This window comes from Lemur catta, chromosome 4 (assembly GCF_020740605.2).
Source record: "Lemur catta isolate mLemCat1 chromosome 4, mLemCat1.pri, whole genome shotgun sequence".
Lineage (NCBI taxonomy): Eukaryota > Metazoa > Chordata > Mammalia > Primates > Lemuridae > Lemur > Lemur catta.
This window is the reverse complement of record NC_059131.1, coordinates 26,738,852-26,760,177: the sequence shown is the minus strand read 5'-3', so window position 1 is coordinate 26,760,177 and position 21,326 is coordinate 26,738,852. Positions and strand designations below refer to the sequence as shown.

The following is a 21,326-nucleotide window of genomic DNA, read 5'->3' as shown; positions in this document are numbered from 1 at the left end:
ATAATTCCTGCTTTGGGATTGGATTTTAAAGACCTAATTAAGGTTTAAAAATGTCCTCCATAAAAATATAATTTTAACCTAGAGCTACGTAGGGCCTAATAGATAATAAAATTAGAGATTCATGACTTCATAAAATGATTTCATTATTTCTGCTTTTCATACCTCTCCTTATCTGGGTAACAAGGGCTGTACAAAGTGCAAAGAGGATGGTACAGTTTTGCTTTACGTTAATAAAGTGGGAAGCTCCCCACAGAATGAGGGTAGTTCCACCGGTCAGTGAGCTCTGCACACAATTCCAGTGGAATGTGATCCCTGGATCTGCTTTCCTGTGGGGACAGTTGTGACATGAGAAGGTCTGGCAAAGCTCAGACCTCCAGTGCCCGCTGTCTGGTCTTCCATCTTTGCCGGTGCAGCCCCCTCTCTCATCTCTGTGTTCGGGGCCTCCTATCTCAAAAAGTGGCTTTTAGTTAATATACAGATCCTTCTCTGGACACTACCTCACATCTCAAATGATGCTCAACATTTTTAGCTAATCGTTTTTTCTGCCTTTCTTTTAGGTGGTTTAAGGAGATGAAATTATGTGCTGGATAAATATGTGTCTACAATTTATAGAATTTTATTTTATTTTTTCTAGAAGCAACACATTTCACATCTATGCAATTTATAGAATTTTATACATAAATAAATTCTATTCAATAGTATTCCACTGGAAGATAAGTCATTTTTTCTTTTGAGTTGATTTGTTTTTAGCTTTTCTTATTTTAATTTAATTTATTTTTGGTTACTTATTATTTTATTTTCTAAGAGATTACTTTTCCATCCCCAGATCAGAAAAGCACTGATCTATCCTTTCCATTAGTTGGGAGATAGTAGCTTTCACTCTGAGCAGTGAACAGGGGTTGGGGCTGAAGAATAATGTTGTAGCAAATAGCAGAATGGGATACCGGAACTAACATAGTTGCCCCTATTCCTTTTCTGAAGCTTTTTCCTTCTTCATTATGAAAGGCATAATTTCCCAATAGTCTGTTCCCCTTTGTTTCCCTTCTAGAGGCTATTCTGTGCACTCAGGAAGAAAATAGGATCCTGGACAAGGTGGCCATAGTTTTACGCTTCCCAGTAGCAAATACTCCATTTCCTTAGCTCTAGCCCTCTAGCCCCAGGACTGGCAATTTTTTTTTGTGTGTGTGTGTAAAAGGCCAGGTAGGAAATCTTTTAGCTTTTGCAAGCCTTATAGTCTCTGTCACAACTACTCAATGCTGCTGTGGTAGTGGGCAGTAATTTACACTACTGAGCGTGTTCCAATAAAACTTTATTTACAAAACCCATAACAACTATAGACTCTTGCTCTAGCCTCAGTGCTACAAAAGGAGGTAAGTGAGATTTGCAAACCCTTCAATTTTTGTGACTTAACTTTTGTGTAAGACAGGCATGCTGACCAATTTGAACCTCACAAGCTAGTTCAGTTTGGTGAGGTTGCCATGACTGGTATCATCTATGCTTTGTTCTTCTTCCTTACAGAATTGGGTCACCCATCATTCAGGTGTGTGGGGAGTTTCTGTGGCTGGTGGTAACTGCAGTACCATTGTCTGGGAGGTGAAGTGAAGAGCAGTCACGAAGCAGGTCAAAGGCCTCACCCGAGAAGCACTGATTGCTTTGGCCCACAGACAGAATGTTCGTTATCACAGGCTGAGGCTGTCAGATTTCTACTGCCTTGGAAATGTGTCTGTTCTCTTGATGTTCTTTAGGAAAGCGCTGTTTGCTCACATGCTGTAGTAGCCAGTTCTCTTCCCCTCTTTTAAGTGCTGTACCTTAGTACTGTACAAGTACATTTCATTTTTCATAAAAGAAATATGGTATGCTGCTTCATTTGACCTTTTTTATCCATAGTTCAAAGCACATTATAAGAGTATCTAGATTCTTTGGTACTTTAAATTATCTCCACTCTTAATCTTTTTAATGCACATCTGGTGGGGAAGAGGCATACAGGTGACCCAAGAATGCCAAGATTAAAAAAAAAATCATTTTAAAGTATAAGAATTGGATTCACAATCAATGCCACATGAATGAAGCTTAAGTCTTCTTATCTCTTATTTATGGGTTATAATAGCTGCTCAGCAATGTTCGGGGATGGGGAGTAGGTCAAATAGACGTGAGAAATGCTAGAAAAATAAAAGATCAACAAGATACTTTTTTTTTTTTAAGTATGATCTCTGGTCTCCACAATCCTTTTAAAGTTCTTTCTTCCCCTAAGTGATTCAAAGAGCAAATTGATGAATAGACTCTATGCATCTTCTATTCCTTCCTTCCTTCCTTCCTCCCATTTTTCTTTCTAAAAACCCAATTTTAAGAAATGGCCCACAGTAATAATAGAGTAAAATAAATATATATATTTTTCTCATTTCAGGGAATTGATATTAAAAGGTAGTCGACTGACACTAGGAATCTTATTTATAGCTTCACGCTTTGAAATCTTGCTTATGTCCACTATGTTAGGGTCTTTTATTTGTCGTGACTTGTCATCAGGGAAGCTCAGAGAAACATAAGGAATCCTAACGAGTCTATTCTCTTGGAGAGGTAGGTGTGCACAGAGCATTTTTATCAACTGAACACTTGGTTCACGCTTACCACACCCAAACCTAGGCTGGAATTCCAGCAGGTCCGGCCAACTGGGCCCACATAGAGGCTATGTGCATGATGTTCCCAGGTGTCCCCTTGAAGAAAACTCATCCCGAGGGTAGACAGAGCCAGGACAAACTCGCTAAAGTAAATCTCAGAGTGATAGAGAAGGCATGCTTCTGAGTACCAAGAAATATCTGTAACTCAAAGCATCACTGACCCAGCCCCATAGATTCATGTCTGGCCCTTGGGATTGGAAAGGTATAAAGGTACAAAAGTACAAAAATTCAAAGAATTGTTTTTTAGCAATTTTCTAAGACAAGGGGGAATAATAGATTATAGAACAAAAGACAAAGAGGCATTTCCTGCCACCTCCCCACAGACTACTTTGTCCTTTCCGAAGCTCGTGGGCTGCTATGTGTCAGTGGCTGTGCTGAGCAAGAAGTCACGGTTGTCAATGGAAGTGGCAGGGACTGGCAGAGGTGCTGCTGCCCCAGAATGGACAACGGCTCAGAGCCATGGTAGGGCCATAGGGGACGCACCTGTGGGGTCCAGAAACGTGCAGCATTCATCCTCTGTCCTTAGCCATGGCACTTGTGTCCTGCACATGTGCTACTGGTGTCCAGCAGAAGCTAGAGTCCCTGGAAGGAATCCTGGTAGCCACAAGAAGGAGAAGCTGAAAAGAGTTGATTCTAAGCACAGTTGAGGCATCCCCCTGGCTGAAGGTGAGAGCAGACTTGATACAAACTTAAGGCCTACATGGGTCAGTGTCTTAGTCTGTTTTCCATTGCTTATAACAGAATATCTGAAACTGGATAATTTATAAAGAAAAATTTGTTTCTTATAGTTATGGAGTCTGGGAAGTTTAAGGTCAAGGGGGGACATCTAGTGAAGGTTTTCTTACTGGTAGGACTCTGCAGAGGGGGCTGAGTGTGCCAATATGCTCGCTCAGGTCTCTCTTCCTCTTCTTATAAAGCCACCAATCCCAGTCCCAGGATAACCCATCAATTTATTAATGCATTAATGTATTAATCCATTAATTCATGAATGGAGGGTAGAGCTCTCATGATCCAATCACTCCTTGAAGGCCTCACCTCTCAATACTGCCACATTGGGGATTAAGTTTCAACATGAGCTTGGGAGGGGACAGTTAGACCATAGCAGCCAGTAAGGGCAAGTACATTAAAATGTGGGTCATTATCATTAATATAATTTGATCCAGGGAGTTCTGGGGAAGCTTGCTTTATACTTAGAGTGTGGAACCTAGAAAGAATTGGAGTTGACAAGGAGCTAGATGTCCTGCAGGCCAACCTTCTTCCCAATGCAGGATTCTTTCTCTAGCATCCTTGGAAGGTCCTCTCAGCCTAAGTATGTTAATAGAGGGAAAGTCACTATCCTTATAGGTCTATTACACTGATAGATAGGTCTATTTCTTTAAAATTTTAACGTCTGCTAGAAAATACCCAAATCTCAGAAATGCTAAGTACATGCAGCGGTTCCCAACCTTTTTGGCACCAGGGACTGGTTTCATGGAAGACAATTTTTCAGTAGACTGGGGGCAATGGTTTCAGGATGATTCAAGCACATTACATTTATTGTGCAGTCAAAACTCTCAGCTAATAATAATCTGTATTTGCAGCCGCTCCCCAAGCACTAGCATCACTGCCTCAGCTCCAGCTTAGATAATCAGGCATTAGATCCTCATAAGGAGCGCGCAACCTAGATCCCTCACATGTGCAGTTTATAATAGGGTTCGTGCTCCTATGAGAATCTAATGCCGCCACTGATCTGACAGGAGAGGGAGCTTGTGCAGTGATGCAAGCGATGGGGAATGGCTGTAAATACAGGCAAAGCTTCTCTTGGTGGCCCTCCACTCACCTCCTGCTGTGTGATCCAGTTCCTAATAGGCCACGGACTGGTACCAGTCCATGGCCTTGGGGTTGGGGACCACAGCTGTATAGTATAAGTATATACTATTATTAACTACTAATGTAAAATGGAACCCATGAGAGAAAAGGTGACTTTGGACATATTTATATACATGTTCATATGCATAAAAACGTATGCATATATACATTATTATACAAATGCTTATATACAAGCATGTAGGATCTTATTAAACTTATGTATAATGCAATTTAAAAGACGTGTTATTATTACACTAATAGAAACAGTATTTGCTAAGATATTGTTAGCTGTTGTAACAAATAAACCTCTGAATCCCAGTGCTTTAACAATAAAAAGTTTATTTCTTGATAACTGGAAGACTAACATGGTGTTCAAATTTGGTTTTCTTCAAGCAGTGAATCAGGGACCTAACTTCTTACCATTTTGTGGCTCCACCAGATGGACAGTGGTTTGCAAGCTCACTCATGTGCATTAAGCCAGGATAAGGGGAAGAAATGGAAGCTCTCCTGTGGGAGGTTTTCAAGGCTTAAGTTTAGAAAGGGTGTACATTGCTTCCATCCACATCCCATTGGCTAGAAACCATTCACATGACCACATTGAGCTGCAAGGGAGCCTGGGAAATGTAGTCCATCTGAGTGGCCAGGAAGAAGAGGACTCTCCTGTTGGGAGATGGGCTAGCAGTCTCAGCTACAGGTACCCACCCTGTTTGGCTTTAATAAAATCTCCCTCCAAAACACACATTGTACATACTGAAGTACAGTTTGGTCTTTCTCAGTTTTAACTAAAGTAAAGTATCTGCAAATAATGGTAGGTGTCAGGCTGTGCCTGGTGGATTCCACTCAGCTCCTTGGCAGAGCCCACTTGAGAAGGGGCAGATTCAGATTTTGTGGAGCCTGAAGCTTGTATTAATATAATTTGGTGACAACTGTTTAAGAAAAGGAATGCAAAATTAACTATCAAAGTAATTATTTATTTAGAATGAGAAAAACATTTATAACAAATGATATATTTTTTAAAAAGGCAAATATCATGAGCATTATAAAATCCAGAAAAACAACGTAATGTTTTTAAATAATTAACTTTCTAACACATCTCTACAATACTTTCCCCTTCATTTTCTTATATGAGCACTAAGATTTCAGAGCAATGCAAATGTTTTGTGCAGTGACTAATCTTTAATATTCTCTGAACTGACAGCACTTTTTAATATGCATTTCATCGCCTCTCCCAGGGTTTTGTGAGGGTCTTGTGCAAGCGAGAGTCCCTGAAGCTTAAGTTTCTTTAATTTCATGGTAAATCTACCTCGGCACCAGATTCTACATGCAGGTTTAACCTTTCCCCATTTTCTAAGATCAGTCATGACCAGAAGAAGGCCTGCTATTTGCCAGAAGAGTACTCTAAACTTAACTTTTTTTCCTTCCTGGCTGAGTCTCTGGGTATTGCTTGCTTCCCAATCCCTCTTTACTGTGTTTTGCTCACCTGTGAGGATAGAGAGACCAGTAAACCTGACACAAAGTACTACAGAGTCCATCGTTGTTTTCTGAGTACTTTGTTCTGCCAATGGGTTTGATATAGTCTCAATATCTGTAGCACCCTGCTCCTCATCCAGATCCCCCCTCCCCCAGCTGATCCAATTCCAGTGGCAGGTCTTGTTGCAGGTCCTCCATCCTCCCAATGTGCCCACCCTGTTAGACTTGGTTGGTGAGGCCTTGTCCAGCCTTCCCAGATATGGCTGTAAGAGGAAGGTGGTAATGGTGTCTGTCTTAGGTGAATAATAGGTGCCTTATTCAATTTTTAGGATCTGGCTTGGATTAGCCAGAAAAGACTCGTTGGATGGGAGGCTTTCAAATGTCTTTCTCAATGGCAATGAAAATATTGTCATAATTGGGAAAAGGCTGTATTAAGTACGTGAATGGCTTGAGTCCAAGTCTCATGAAAAAGACTTATAGGGTGGACAAAGTCTTTTGGGACCAAATCAAGGGAATAAAAGAATGGAGAAATAGATAAAAAAGTAGAAAACAATTATAGATGAGCAAAGAGATAAATTAAATAGAAAAATTTAAAGGACAGTGGGTAAAATAAGGTATGTATATAGGGGGTTTGGGTAAGGAATAATATTGGAAAGGTGTTGTTGGGCCAAATGAATGAATACATGGATTTAAAAGTCATACAACAGCATCTAATGGTGTGTCTTACCCACCATTTATTTTAAGAGAGGCATTTTCAAATTGTCAAAACAACCAATATGATAATGCAATTACCAAGCATGAAAAAGAAATTTTTCTGATTCAAAGAATTACAGAGGCTAATTAGAAATTCCAAGGGTATAAGGGAAAATACTATTATTCTATGAAACCAATCACAAGTAAATACGATTTTTCAAAAATAATTTGATGCATGTATAAGTACCATCATTAGCAAATAAAAATGTAGAAGTTATTAATTTGGAAATCTTTCTTTCCTCTTGACATTTTTGGAAGATGTAAATGCCATATTTCCTTAATAGCAGAGCTTCAATTAAAGAATTTCATAGAAGTAAATATTGTTTATTTTATTCTCACTGAAAATGACTCTCTGCTTCCAGGGTCATTTAACATTTATTATTAAACACATATAAAAATCAATGCCTGCTTCATGGCATATTAAAAGCCTAGTTTTTAGCTAATGTCACCCTTCGCCTATGGGAGACTATTTTAATATCACTTTTAGATATAGAATAAACAGAAACAAATGGATCTTCAAAACAACTTATAAAAACAAATTCCGTTTGTTTGTTTCATTCATAGGTAGGACACTACTCATAATAACAGAGGCTTAGAGAGCAGTCTCTCCTTTCTTTGAATACAAGAGTCTATCCAAGTGCTATTGTTTCTCTACGCATTTTACTGGGAGATTTGGAGAGAACTTTTCAGTTTCTGTACCATTTCTTGGGTGCTAATGACAGAAGAAATGGTCCCTGCTGCTTCTTAACTTTTGGCTGTTTTTATCCCATTCATGGAAGATTACTGAAGGAAGGAGTAAAATCTTATCAAGAGTGGGAGGCTTTAGAGTCTTCTGACCTATTATTTTTTCCTTCCGGTCCACATTTTCTATGAACACGTAACACAGGCATTCCTATTTAGAGGGCTGGGAAGTTGAGGTTTGTGACAAAGCAAGCTTGAATAACAAAGGAGAGGAAATGAACCTTTTGCAAATGTTTTTGACAAATACAAATGATGATATATTACATTAGCATTAAACCAGGTATTCGACAAAAGACAGTCTTCCTTTGTTAAACCAAAACCCTAAATGTGGCTGACCCAAATCAAAGCGTCTTACAGCAAAAAGTAACTTTGTCACCTTCACCTTCTCAACTGCACTTTCTCTCAAATTTTCTTTATTTCGCAGAACTGGTGTCTTTGGACCCCTGTGATTTCCAGTAGTTAATACCCTCCATCCATCACTCTTTTATAATGAGACCACAGAGCTCTGACCTAGTTAAGCAATTGCATTGCATCCACATCCCAGCTTGGAATCTTGGAGGCCTTTTCATTTAGATGGTCTTCATCTGTAGTCCATCTACTAAACCTATTTCTACCTGGTTTTCATCTTTATTGGTGGTTTAAATGTAGATTAATTACCACTATAGTGCCAGGTGATCCCAGTCAAATTTGAGATTGATTGTATTGGAATACCAAATTCCTTAAGCATTTTTATTTGCATGAATTGCTATTTATCAGGACATTATTATTGTTTTTTGGGAGAAAATAAAAGGGGTTTGTGCATGGGTGGGGCAGGGGATGGGAACCATCTAGGAGAGATGAGAATAGAGGTGCTACCACAGTGTTTGTCCAAGGTGGTTAGAGCTAACAGCTGTCGAGTGTCATGGAACTGATGGGTTGAATGGGTTGAATTTGCTAAAATGCACTAAGCAGAAAGCTCCCTTTCCCTTCCCATGCAGACTGGCATCTTGGCCAGATCCCATAGCTTTTTAGTCACTTTGACATGTAAGAACAGTCTTATGTTTAGGCATTAAGAATCTGATTCAATGTAAATCACAACTTCCATCTTGTAGTCACACGTCAGTCTCCCCTCCTGCTCAGACCTGACTTGGGAACCAGCAGTGGGATGATGAGGTGGGGCTTTGCTTTGCTCTTTCACTTTGCTCCATCAGATCCTCTCCTACTCTGCATCTTCTCTTCCTCCTAGATTGGGGTGGTCCCCTGCTGGAGTATCCTCAACCCTGCTAACTTTTGGTGGGACTCTTGCAAGGTGATTCAAATCTAGCTACCTTCTGGGCTGTCCACTTGGCCCCCAGGGAAAATCATGCATCCTTGCCCAACAAGTGGTTTATAAAGTGTGGGCCTCTCCCTCTCTTGACCTCCTGCTTGGTGCTGTCAGCATGGGCAGCTCCCCCTGCCTTCAGAATTCTCTGGGCAAGAGTTAGCCCCAGTTCTCAACTTCTCATATGCACCCTAAACTCTAGGGGACTTAGATCAGGCTCTCCCAAGAACTCCCTCATGGTGTCCCACCCTGGGATCATGGGGGCAGCAGGATCCAGGTCCTTCATCTAAGTAATCATCTAGCTGGATGGAAGAGACACTGTTTATCCTTCTTGCAAGCTCTGCCCACACTCTGGTTCTCGGGAAGCCCTCTCACTTGGCTTGAATGAGGAGCACCCCAGCCCCCCTCGATCTCGGTGACAGCTCTGCATCTCAGTGACTCTAATTCTTCTTTACAATTTCTAGTCTTTCCTCCTGTAGGTGGGTAATGGGGTAGGGGGAAAGATCTGATTCTGCTTTTAGTAATAAGTCACCCATTTAACACCCAGTTACTGTTATTTCTAGGAGAGACCAATACTCAAAACCAGCAAAGAAGCCATGAGGAACAGAATCATATCTATCCTGAGCCCTGTGGAGACTCCCAGAAACTACTGGGATGACTTTGGAAGATGTATTAGTCTTCGAGGGCTGCCATAACAAAATACCACAACTGGGCAGGTTAAGCAACAGCGATTTATTTCCTCACAGTTCTGGAGGCTAGAAGTCTAGGATCAAGGTGCCAGCAGGGTTGGTTTCTGGTGAGGCCTCTCTCCTTGACCTGCAGATGACTGACTGCCATCCCACTGTGTCCTCACTTGGCCTATCCTCTGTGTGTGTGCATCCCTGGTATTTTCTTGTGTGTCCAAATTTCCTCTTCTGATGAAGTCAGATTGGATTAGGGCACACACACCTCATCTTAATTTAATCATCTCCTTGAAGATCTTACCTCCAAATACAGTCATATTCTGAGGTACTGGGGCTTAGGGCTTCAACTATGAATTTTGAGGGGACACGGTTTAGCCCATGACAAGAGGAAAAGGCTGAGTGCCTGCCCTCGCCAATGTACACTTACCCACTGAGCTGAGCGTACAAAGAGCACAAGAGAGGCATTGTGGGTGCCTGGTTAGGTGGATAGTTAGGATCTCTGGCTCTTGTTTTGGTGCTGTTTCAAGGAATTGCTCCACCTGGGAAGAAGGAGAATGGTGGGCACTCCATTTTTGTGCTGCCCCACCCCTAATCCTATCCTGAGCAACTGCTACACCTGGGGAAGGAGGGAATGCTTTATCAATCTAGGAATCCCGGCTGGGCGCGGTGGCTCACGCCTGTAATCCTAGCACTCTGGGAGGCCAAGGCCGGTGGATCGTTTGAGGCCAGGAGTTTGAGACCAGCCTGAGCAAGAGAGAGATCCCCCCCCACCCCCCGTCTCTACTAAAAATAGCAAGAAATTATATGGACAGCTAAAAATATATACAGAAAAAATTAGCCGGGCATGGTGGTGCATGCCCGTAGTCCCAGCTACTTGGGAGGCTGAGGCAGGAGGGTCGCTTGAGCCCAGGAGTTTGAGGTTGCTGTGAGCTAGGCTGATGCCATGGCACTCTAGGCCAGGCAACAGAGTGAGACTCTGTCTCAAAAAAAAAAAAAAAAAAAAATCTAGGCATTCCCTAGCCCAGGCATAAGCTTTAGAAAGTCACCTAGAGTAACCGAAGGGTAAATAATATGCCATTAGATTGAATCTACATTGGGGTTCACCACCCCCCCAGGTGGGCTTTCTTAGAGGGAGCTCATATACACAGATGGAATTTTGAGGACACCTGTTGATCATTTGATACTATCCCACACCTCCCACGAGCCTCCTCCAGACTGGGCTAATAAAAGGAAACAATCCCAGAAGGGAGTGGGTTAGCGAGTGAGTTGGTCTGTCTCTCTTCGCTCGCGGAGACAGACCCGTTTTATTCTGCGATAAAGAGCTGCTCGTGTGAAACTGCTCCCTGCCTGAGGTTACTCTGTCGTATTGGCCTTGCTGGTGATTTTTCCAAGAAAGGAGTCAGAGGACTGGGGTAATAGTCTGGACTTGACACTTCGGTTTGTCTGGTCATTCTTCAGCCAAGAGCACACCAAGAACCGAGGGCAGACTCCCACTCTGACATCTTTGGTGACGTGACTTGGGTTGTGACACCTGGAGCCCTGCATTTACACAGGTGAGGGTGAATGAGCTAATGAAATTCAGACACTGGTAATAATTTAGTCCATCAGAACTCCCAGTTTGGTGAGACTCAGAGACATTCAAGGTATACACTAATCCAGTTTTCCAAAGAGTAAATCAGTCCTTTAGAGTTACAAAGCTACTCTTTCTCTCTAACGTAGAATATAACTAATGTTTCTTTCCTTAAACAAAAATAATAAAAGCTCTGACTCTGGTGGGGCAAAGGCAATATACCTAACCTAAACATTTGTACCTCAGTAATATGCTGAAATAAAAAAAATTAAAAAATAAACTATACAGGGTTAAAAAAACAAATAACAAGGAATTCACAAATCACCTAGTCTTAACACTTTAATGTCAGATTAGAAATGATTAGCTTACTTCTGCATCTGCACTTTTCAAATCAAGCAGAAAAGTGAGTAATTACGTGTGTGTTTGCTTAAATTATGTAAACAATTGTCTTAATAGTCCACTTTGTTTTGCTTTTGTAGATCTAACCTCTATGTGACTTAGGTGGTATTTATTTAGGTATATACGATTTTGATTGACACAGCAATCAATATTGGTGTGGCTCATTTGCTATCAAGACATTTTGACCACACTTAAAAAAAAACCCTGTTAAACTTACAGTTTTTAAAATTATAATGTTACATGTGAAATAGACATACCTATCCTTAGTCTCACCTCATCCTTGCCTTACAATGAAATTTTCCTTCTCTAAAGATAGTAGAAGAAATTTTAACATCTCTGACCATCAAAACTTAGGAGGGATGGGAGGCCGAGGCGGGTGGATTGTTTGAGCTCAGGAGTTTGAGACCAGCCTGAGCAAGAGTGAGACCCCGTCGCTACTAAAAAGAGAAAGAAATTATATGGACAGCTAAAAATACATACATGGAAAAAATTAGCCAGGCATGGTGGCACATGCCTGTAGTCCCAGCTACTCGGGAGGCTGAGGCAGGAGGATGCTCGAGCCCAGGAGTTTGAGGTTGCTGTGAGCTAGGCTGATGCCACGACACTCACTCTAGCCTGGGCAACAGAGTGAGACTCTGTCTCAAAAAAAAAAAAAAAAAAAATTTACAACACTAAGTATAATAGAAATAGAAAATAGAACATAATGTACATACCGACATTAAATATTCAACCAGATCAGACACAAAGTATAATCATTCACACAATCCATTTATCTATCCAAATGTAATCCAAGGCTCTTGATTCTCTTCAGTTGTAAATGTATCTGAGTTGTCTGTGTCTATTTCTCTCCATAAGCCTGTTGGTGCCTCTTTTGATGTCACCTAGTCTCCAGGTGTGCCCTGTTACTTTACTACAGTGTCACCACCTACTGACAGTCTGTCATTGTGCTCCATGTAACTTTTTTCTGCTTTTTTTCTTACACATTTCCTGCCGCCCTCCCCCCACATTCAATGGGAAATGGACTTACTCTGTTTTCTTTTTCTTTTCTTTTTATTTAAAGACAGTCTCACTCTGTTGCCCAGGCTAGAGTGCTGTGGTGTCAGCCTAGCTCACAGCAACCTCAAGCTCCTGGGCTCAAGCGATCCTCCTGCCTCAGCCTCCCGAGTAGCTGGGACTACAGGCATGCGCCACCATGCCTGGCTAATTTTTTCTATATGTATATTTTTTAGCTGTCCAAATCATTTCTTTCTATTTTTAGTAGAGACGGGGTCTTGCTCTTGCTCAGGCTGGTCTCAAACTCCTGATGTCGAGCGATCCCCCTGCCTCGGCCTCCCAGAGTGCTAGGATTGCAGGCGTGAGCCACTGTGCCCGGCCTACTCTGTTTTCTTGAAGGTTGACAACTTTTTCTCTTTTTGTCATCTTTTTTTTTTCCCCTTAAATTAGTGCCTTATATACCTCTCTGAAACTCAAGTCCACCAGTGACATAGTTTATTTTACTAATTCTGTATTACTTTTCAGTGAGGTTAATTTACATAATTGTATAAAATGCAGATTTAATCAAGAGGCAAAATAGGAGGGATGATGAAAAGATTGTCAGATAAATAAATACTGTCAATCGTTTCCACTTATTTTCTGTGGTCCTGCATTTGATTACCCAGCATATAACCAGGCACATACTCGGCAGTGTCTTCTCTATCCAGCTATTTTGGTACCTTGTAAAGGTGCAGCCATGGCCAATCACCTTGATCAAGACTCCAACTTAATCATGCAAATGGAAGATGTGGCTGCTCACTAAAGATTTATCTCTAGCAAACTTGAATAACTGGAATGAAGTATTCTCTATTAATAAATGCTAGATTGTGGTCTTTGATCACTCAAATTTCTTGATTTATTTCTTGATTTATTTTTTACTGAAGGAAAAATGGAGAGAAGCTACCTTTTCCTTTTTGTCAAGCAAGCAACCTTTCTTAAATTCTTGAGCCAACATACAGACTTCTAAATCCTTTCTACTATTGTTTCATCAGTTCATTTTTTTTCCTTCTAGTTACTGAATACACTTAGCAATTAGCTTAGTTTTTCTCAAGGAATTTCCATTTATCTGCCTTCTCCTTACCTTTTGCTTTATAATGCCTCTAGCATTTGCTAAATATGATACTTTGACAACCAGTTATTTTCTGGTCTTGTATCCAATAGTTTATTTCTTCCTTTTGCAGTTCTTATATTTTCTGACTGATTATATCCTTAGGTGGTACTATGGTTTGAATGTATCCTCCAAAGTTTGTGTCGGAAACTTCATCCCCAATGCAACAGTGTTGAAAGGTGGGACTTTTAAGAGGTGATTAGATCATGGGGGCAATGCACAGAATAAACAGCAGTATCTCAGGAGTACGTTCCTGATAAAAGGATAGTTTGGCTTCCTTTCTGTCTTCTGCTCTCTCACTCCCCTGCCCTTCTGCCTTCAGACCGTGGGATGACACAGCATGAAGGCCTCACCAGCTGCCAGCACCTTGACGATGGACTTCCAGCCTTCAGAACTGTGAGAAACAAATTTCTTTTTGTTATAAATCACTCAGTCTGTGGTATCCTGTTTTAGCAACACAAAACAAATACAGGTGGTCTATATGTTGAGTAATCTACTTTTCCGATTTTTGTTATTTAAATTTCCACTGTGATAGTATATGTGTAAAATTTAAATACATTGTGGAACCAGAGAAGTAACATTTTCCATCTTAAATGATTAATTTGAACATAATGCTCAAGTGCTATGAAACTCTCTTTAAATGTTACTCTGTATTCCCTTTCTAATTTTGAATCAAGTCCTGAAAATTCTACAGGCTAACTTTTGTTAATATATCAAGTGAGCAAACATGTTTATACATGTTCATTTTCTTATGGCCTCTAGGAGTTGGTAGGAAATAAAAGGTCCAAAATAAATAGATTTGGGTGGACAAATTAGTAGAATTAGATTATGTGAGATAAAATGAAGTGAAAGAACCTCTTTTTAATTGGAAGCCTTTGGGTATTGATGGACTGTTTTAAACAGATGAGGCTGTCAGGAAGCCTGTGGTTTTGCCAGATTTTTGGCAGTGTAGGAAGGTAGAATTTGGCTTATGGGTAGGAGAGTTGCTGGAAAATGGACTGAGGTTGCTGTCAGTAAATATGAAGTGAAGGGGTTTAGGGAATAGTAACTTGGAGCTAGATTCTCTCTGTCTCTCTTTTTTTAAAAGGTCAAGTACCCAAAGGAGCTCAAGGAAAGGGTGGGCATAAGGGTATGGGTCCACAACCTGGGTGGAACATGATCCCCTACAGGATGTCCTGGGAGGCCATGGAGCAACCTGAAGTCCCCAGGTACCATATGGGGAGGAAAGTGGTAGAAGGCATTGATAAGAAACATTGCTACTTTATAATTTTATCTGGTTACAAACATTCCACCACTTAAGCTGTCTTTGGCTGTTACTCTTTTGTGTTTACAGTAACTGTTTAAAATCTACGAAATACCAATTAACATTTTATTCCATCCTATAGTTTCTAATCTCATTGCTCTGTCCCCATAAAGTGGCAAAACCATAGACAGTGTTTTCTCACAGACACTTCTTGTTGGAGCATTTTTATAGCTTGTGCTGAGTGCCAAGGTTACTATGGGTGTGCAAACATCAGTTGACTAAGAAAAGTGATTTTAATCTTGTTTTCCCAATGGGATATTCAAAGTGTCTAGGATGACAACAAGTAATTTGCATTTAATTAAAAGTAAAAAGCATCTTGTGTGGAAACCTTCACTAGAATAAAATTCTGAGACCACTGGAGCTAATCCAGTGGCAATTTATTTAAAAGCATATGAAAAACTTGATAGTGCTACATTTGAGTTCTAAGAGTCAGTGATTTTCATTTTCACTCACATACACACTGGTAAATGGAGACATGAGTCAAGAAAAAAATTTGCATTAGCTTTGTACATAACTTGGAGAGTCGGAGTCAACTCAATAGTTTTGTTTAACTTTATGTATGTAGTCAACTACCTAGAGAAAAATAGCTCTTATGAAACTTTTAGAGTTATCACTTTTGAGTAATGTTCAGATAGGTGAATATCTGCTGAGTCAGAATGTTTTCTCATCAATCCAAAAGTTACTGTTGACTAATTAGTTCTAGCTCTTGGCTAAGAAAAGCTAACAGTCACTCCCTTTATGGTTTTGAAGGAAACAGGGAACATTTTCTTTGAAATTTATGATCAACAGTTTCTTAGACTCAATCACAGAAGCATTTTGTTTAATATGGGACAAATCACTGAAGTGAACACACCATTTATTAAAATAGTAAACAAGACAATTTGGGTATTAACATGCATTCTTAAAGATGAGTTTCCATGCTGTCAGGAAGTGGACAAAGCTTAGTGGGGAAAAAAAGTTATTTCTAATACTAACTTCAGATTTATTTTTCAAACTAAGAGCTCTTCTTTCATCACTTAACTACATCCTACCTTCTAAATGAAGTATTTTTTTTTTTTTTTTGAGACAGAGTCTCACTCTGTTGCCTGGGCTAGAGTGCTGTGGCATCAGCCTAGCTCACAGCAACCTCAAACTCCTAGGCTCAAGCAATCCTCCTGCCTCAGCCTCCCAAGTAGCTGGGACTACAGGCGTGTGCCACCGTGCCCTGCTGACTTTTTCTATATATATATTTTAGTTGTCCATATAATTTCTTTCTATTTTTAGTAGAGACAGGGTCTCACTCTTGCTCAGGCTGGTAAGTGAAGTATTTGATGACTCCAGTCCAAAGATATCACACCTATCAACTACTGAGCATTTATTGTCTCTGCATATTCACATTTTCTTATACTAACATTTGCTTTTTCCACAATAAAAACAATTAACAAAAAATTACTATCTTAACCGTTTTTAAGTTTACAATTCAGTGGCATTAAGCACATTCACATTGTGATGCAACCATCCTCACCATCCATCTCCAGAACTCATTTCATTTCATAAAACTGAAACTCTATACTCATTAAACAATAACTTCCTATTCCCCAATCACACTAACTTTTTATAAGGTATAAATGATTACCTGTTAGTCGTATCACTACAACTACATTGCAAGCTCCTTGTAGGAAGCATTCATGTATTATTAGTGATAAAACATACACATGGGTATCTACTATTAGGCATTGTTCTAAGTGCTCTGCAAATATTAACTCACATAGTTATTCATCTTTGTATGTTCCACAGAATCTAGCACGTACTTTCACGTGGGAGACAGAAAATATTTGTGGAGTGAATTTCGATACCACTAAAACATTTCCCAGTAACTCTGGCTGTCATTCCAGTTGTAAAGTTACAAAAGGAGCAGGTTACCTGGGAAAAGACTTTGAGCACAATCTGATGCTACATGCATGGCAAGTTTAAAGTTCTTTATTTTAGCCAATATTTAGGCCAGGTTTCTATTAACAGTAAGGGAAGCTAAGAGGGAAGTTATTCCTAAATGATAGTAAATACAGGAAGTGACTCAACGCAGTTAAGGTCTTCCTCCCTATGGCCACCCGTGGTCAACTCCAGGCAGACTTAGCAAAGGGGAAGGCCCTGGGCTGGAGCGCCTGGGACCGTCCGTCGGCCAGCGGGAGGGGCGGGGCTCTCGGAGGGGCGGAGGCAGAGGCGGGGCTCCTGGAGGGGCGGGCCCAGGGCGGGGCTCCGGGGCGGGGCCCGGCGCGGGGCAGGGCCGGGCTGGGCCAGCCCGGGCGGGGCGCGGGGCTGCACCGGGCGGCGATGGCGGCGGACGGGGACTGGCAGGATTTCTATGAGTTCCAGGAGCCGGCCCGGAGCCTCCAGGACCAGGAAAACTGTAACGCGAGCCCCGAGGCCGGGGCCGGGGCCGGGGCGGGCGGGGGCGGCGACGGCTTCCCGGCGCTGGCCTGCAGCCTGGAGGAGAAGCTGAGCCTCTGTTTCCGCCCCCCGGGTCCAGGCGCCGAGCCCCCGCGGGCGGCCGTGCGGCCCATCACCGAGCGCAGCCTCCTGCAGGGGGACGAGTGAGTGCGGGCCCCGCCGGGGCGGGCGGGCGCCTCCTCTGCCCCTCGCCCTGCCTGCCTGCTCTAGTCGGCAGCCTTGGCTGGACTCCGGCCGCAGGCTCCTCCTGCGTCCTCCTTCCGCCTCCATGGACGCCGGAGTCCCGCCCTCCTGCTCCCGTCGCCTCCTCCGGGCTGTCGGCCTCTGCACGCTCCGCGGGTTAAATCCCGGCTCCCCCGCCCGCCGCGCTCCCTTAAACCTTGCCGCTGCCCCCCCCGTCTCGAAACCAAACCTCCGCTGGGTTTACAGGGGAATCTCCCGTGCGGAGCGCGTAGTTAGAGACGGGACCTCCTGGCGCACGTGTGTGGCCTTTCATTCATTCAGCTCGCATAATTGTCAAGCGCCTGCTGAATGTCAGGTGCTGCTTCGCACTGGGAATACCAAAATGCCTGGACGTTGCCCCTGTCAAGGAGGGCCTAACGTAGGATGGGAGATAGATTTGTAAACAAAATATTTATATGGGTGTAATAAGCGCTTTGATGGATATATGTGCCAAATATGGGAGATTTAATAGGGTGTACCTGGGGGAGAGTCAGAAAAGACTTCATAGAGAAAGAAATGTGCAAACCGGATCCTGATGGATGAGTGGGAGTTTGCCTGGCAGGTGAAGAGAGGTCTAGCAGTCTAGGTCGAGGATATAGCATGTGCAAGGGCACCTACGAGCAAGGCAGCATTTATGGCACAGGAATCTGTGGGGCCCGAGAGACCAGGTAGAGTGCGGGCCATCACAGAGGCAAAAACGAAAGGCTCTGGTCATTCATGGCAAGGATTTCATAGCCTGGTGGAGAGACCAGTGCATAAACAAGTGATAATTACAGAATCACCTAAGTGCAATGATTGAAAATTCACAGGGATTTACTAGAACTGGAGGAGGGGAGGGCACTTTTTTACCCACCCTGAGCCCCAATTATAATTTAGTAAAGTAAGGGTTGTATTTACGTACCACGGTTTTATCCCAAAAGATAGTAAAAGGAATGGTGGGAGTGAGGGGACTTGAGCACGTTGTGTGTGCAAGGGGAGAGGAGCCCCTGGAGAGGCCGAAGGTAAAATGAGCGGAGTACACACTGAGGACGTGGGAAGGAATGGGTGGGTTCACAGGGTGTTAATGGGATGCGGAGACTAGGTCAGGGAAGAATTTTGAGAGAGAGAGGAGCCATGGGCACAGAAGAGGGCTCGCCTGGTGGTCTCCTTTCCTGTGTGAATCAGATCTTCGTGAATAAGGTGGGAAGCTTGAAAAGAGGGGATTGGGAATGGGGGTCTGTACACATGGCAGAGCGGAGGGGCAGACTGGGCTGTGTTTGGAGGCCATCTCTTTTTAGTGGTTCCTCTGTAAAGTGTTCTGCCCAGGTATAGAAAAGGGAAAAGTTTATAACTGGACTTTATATATACATATGCATGCAGTCAGTAGCAAAAGAAGACATTTTTGAAAGTCTGTTCCCAAAGAGAAGGTAAGCTTAGGTATATTTAGATTTATATACTCTGAATCACGAAAACTCAGGACACATTCTAGATTTAAAAATTACTGTATATTTATTATGTATTTGTATGTATCAAGAGTAACTTACTGCCACGTATGGTGGCACATGTCTGTAGTCCTAGTTACGCGGGAAGCTGAGGCAGGAGGATCCATTGAGGTCAGTAGTTTGAGACTAGCCTGGGCAACACAGGAGACCCCATCTCTAATGAAACAAAATTAGCTGGGCAAGCCACGCCTGTAGTCCCAGCTGCTTGGAAGGCTGAGGATCCCTTGAGCCCAGGAGTTTGAGGCTGCAGTGAGGTATGATCATGCAGAGCAAGACCCTGTCTCTTAAAAAAAAAAAAAAGTAACTTAAAACACATTAGTAGATTGTACATAGTTATGGGTCCTTGTTTATGCTTCACTTGGACTGTCTGGAAAGTATTTTAGTCTTTGCTTAAACAAATGTTACTCTTGATAATGGTTTTTAGTGGATTATATGTTGGTGGTAATGCATATCTCTTGATTTAGGAATGCTTAAGAAATCTCTCTTTTCAGGAGCTTGAGGCTGGTGATCACTGTCATTGTCCCCTCTCTATTACTTGATAGGGTCCATTCTAGCTCCTTTCACTAAAGACAGTTGAGAATTTTTGCATTCAGATACTACCTTCCCTTAGGGCGCTTTATTTAACTTCTCTGATTCTCACACTCAGTTTTAGTTTTGGTTAAATATGGATTGTATTTATCTACTGAGGTTTTACTTTAGAATGGTATTACACAGGATTCAATGGTAGCAGGACTTTGACCTCCTTACAAAAGAGCTGTCCTGCTGGTTGTTTATGACTTGTAGTACTTTATGATAAAGATGAAGGCAGTTCATATGCCTTCACTGGAGAATTCTAGAAATCTTTCATTAGAGTTGGCCCTATGTCCTTCCAACTACAATTGTTCTGACCTCAGTGAGATAGAGGACTGTTAATTAACCTTCGTTTTCTTGAAAGGTCAAACTCACCTGAAGTTACTTCTAGGTGAAGTAGTCTACTCCACTTGTCCTTTTCTTTTAGCCTCATTTAAGAAGGAACAAACACGTGGACAAAACAAAGTCCCCAAACTCGGACTGTCTTCACCTACTAGAATATCCTACTCAAGTCCCTGACCAAGGTTAGGGATATAGTCAGTTATTCAGTATTTGAAAATTTTTTACCCAGGAAATTATGGGCCAGAAGCCCAGCAAGTTTAGCAGTCCACAGGCATTGCCTCTAATTGCGCCTTGTTGGCATTAGAGGAGGTAGGATTCCATCAGAATGAACCATGCATATATAACCCAGTCTTCTGCAGCTTTTGGGATTCACATTTTCATTGAAGCTAATGCGCATTTTAAAGCCAAACATCATTTGGGATGTTTTGCTTTTGGCAGTTGCGGTCCTGTTGCTTCCCTTTAGCACCAAGTCTCTATTTATTAAGTCAAGTATGTTGCTTCTGTATTTTTAAACTTTCATTTTTATGTTTATGCCCCTACTACGATTGTTTTTGTATCCTAGTGGTTTACACAGTTGGAAAGAAAGCCTACCCAATCATTGAATGGCTTATTCATGATTAAATACTTGTTCTAAATTTTAGGATTTTTTTTTTTCTTTACAACATGGTTGTGTATACCCCTAGTTAGTAAGTAGCTCATATGTGTAGTTAACTTTATTTACCCCAATTAAATTTCATCTCATTTGTATTTATTTCATAAAATGTCATGTTTTATTATGGTTATTATTACTTTGGTACTGAGACCTGAATTTTGGTCATGAAGTTGGAGTTTGCTGTTCTTACCTGGTGTGGTTTGAGACTTTCCTTAGTACAACTCATTTGAAATAATGCTTCAAGCAGTGGAGTTGGAAAGAATGTCTGTTTCTTGTCCAAGTCTCTCACTTTATAGAAGGCCAGCTGGTACCTGGAGAGGTTAAGGGACTTGGCCAAAGACTGTTGTTTGAGGAAGAACAGAGACAAGCGTTTGTTCCCTCAGTCTTAGTTGAGTGCTCTTCGTTTTACCCTCCTGCCTCCCCGTAGTGCTGTGCGATAATAAGGGAGGGTAACTGCACTGCATATAACCTGCGTGTGTTTTATTGAACTCCCCCTTTCTCCCCTTTCTTCCCTTTCTTCTCACCTGTCTTATTCTTTAGCCTCTACTAAATCCTGATGGCACATTGAGACTGAAATCTCCAGAAAGGATTAAAAACCCTTTGCTTAGAGAGAGATTATTCACTTTTGAAATGGTCTTTGTGTGTGGAAGTTACAGAAGAAAAGGAAGTGCAATGCAAAGCGTATTTAGTACCCGTGCGGCCCGAAACGCATTGCTTCACCTTGCTGTGCTCTAGTCTCCTTATCTGTAA

The 21,326-nt window shown here is 41.8% G+C and overlaps 1 protein-coding gene across 4 annotated transcripts in view; it reads left to right on the top strand.

Moving 5' to 3' along the window:
- Positions 1-21,326, top strand: part of FEZ2 (fasciculation and elongation protein zeta 2) — a 232,337-nt gene that overhangs the window by 174,507 nt on the left and 36,504 nt on the right. For 2 of the 4 annotated variants that reach the window (XM_045549385.1, XM_045549384.1), the window contains exon 1: positions 17,143-17,452. In XM_045549385.1, the coding sequence (XP_045405341.1) occupies positions 17,193-17,452 (260 nt within the window). In that variant the 5' untranslated portion in view covers positions 17,143-17,192. Of the gene's footprint in view, positions 1-10,984; positions 11,024-13,901; positions 13,976-17,142; positions 17,453-21,326 lie in introns of those variants that run through there. The other 2 variants (XM_045549388.1, XM_045549386.1) reach the window with 2 other exon arrangements.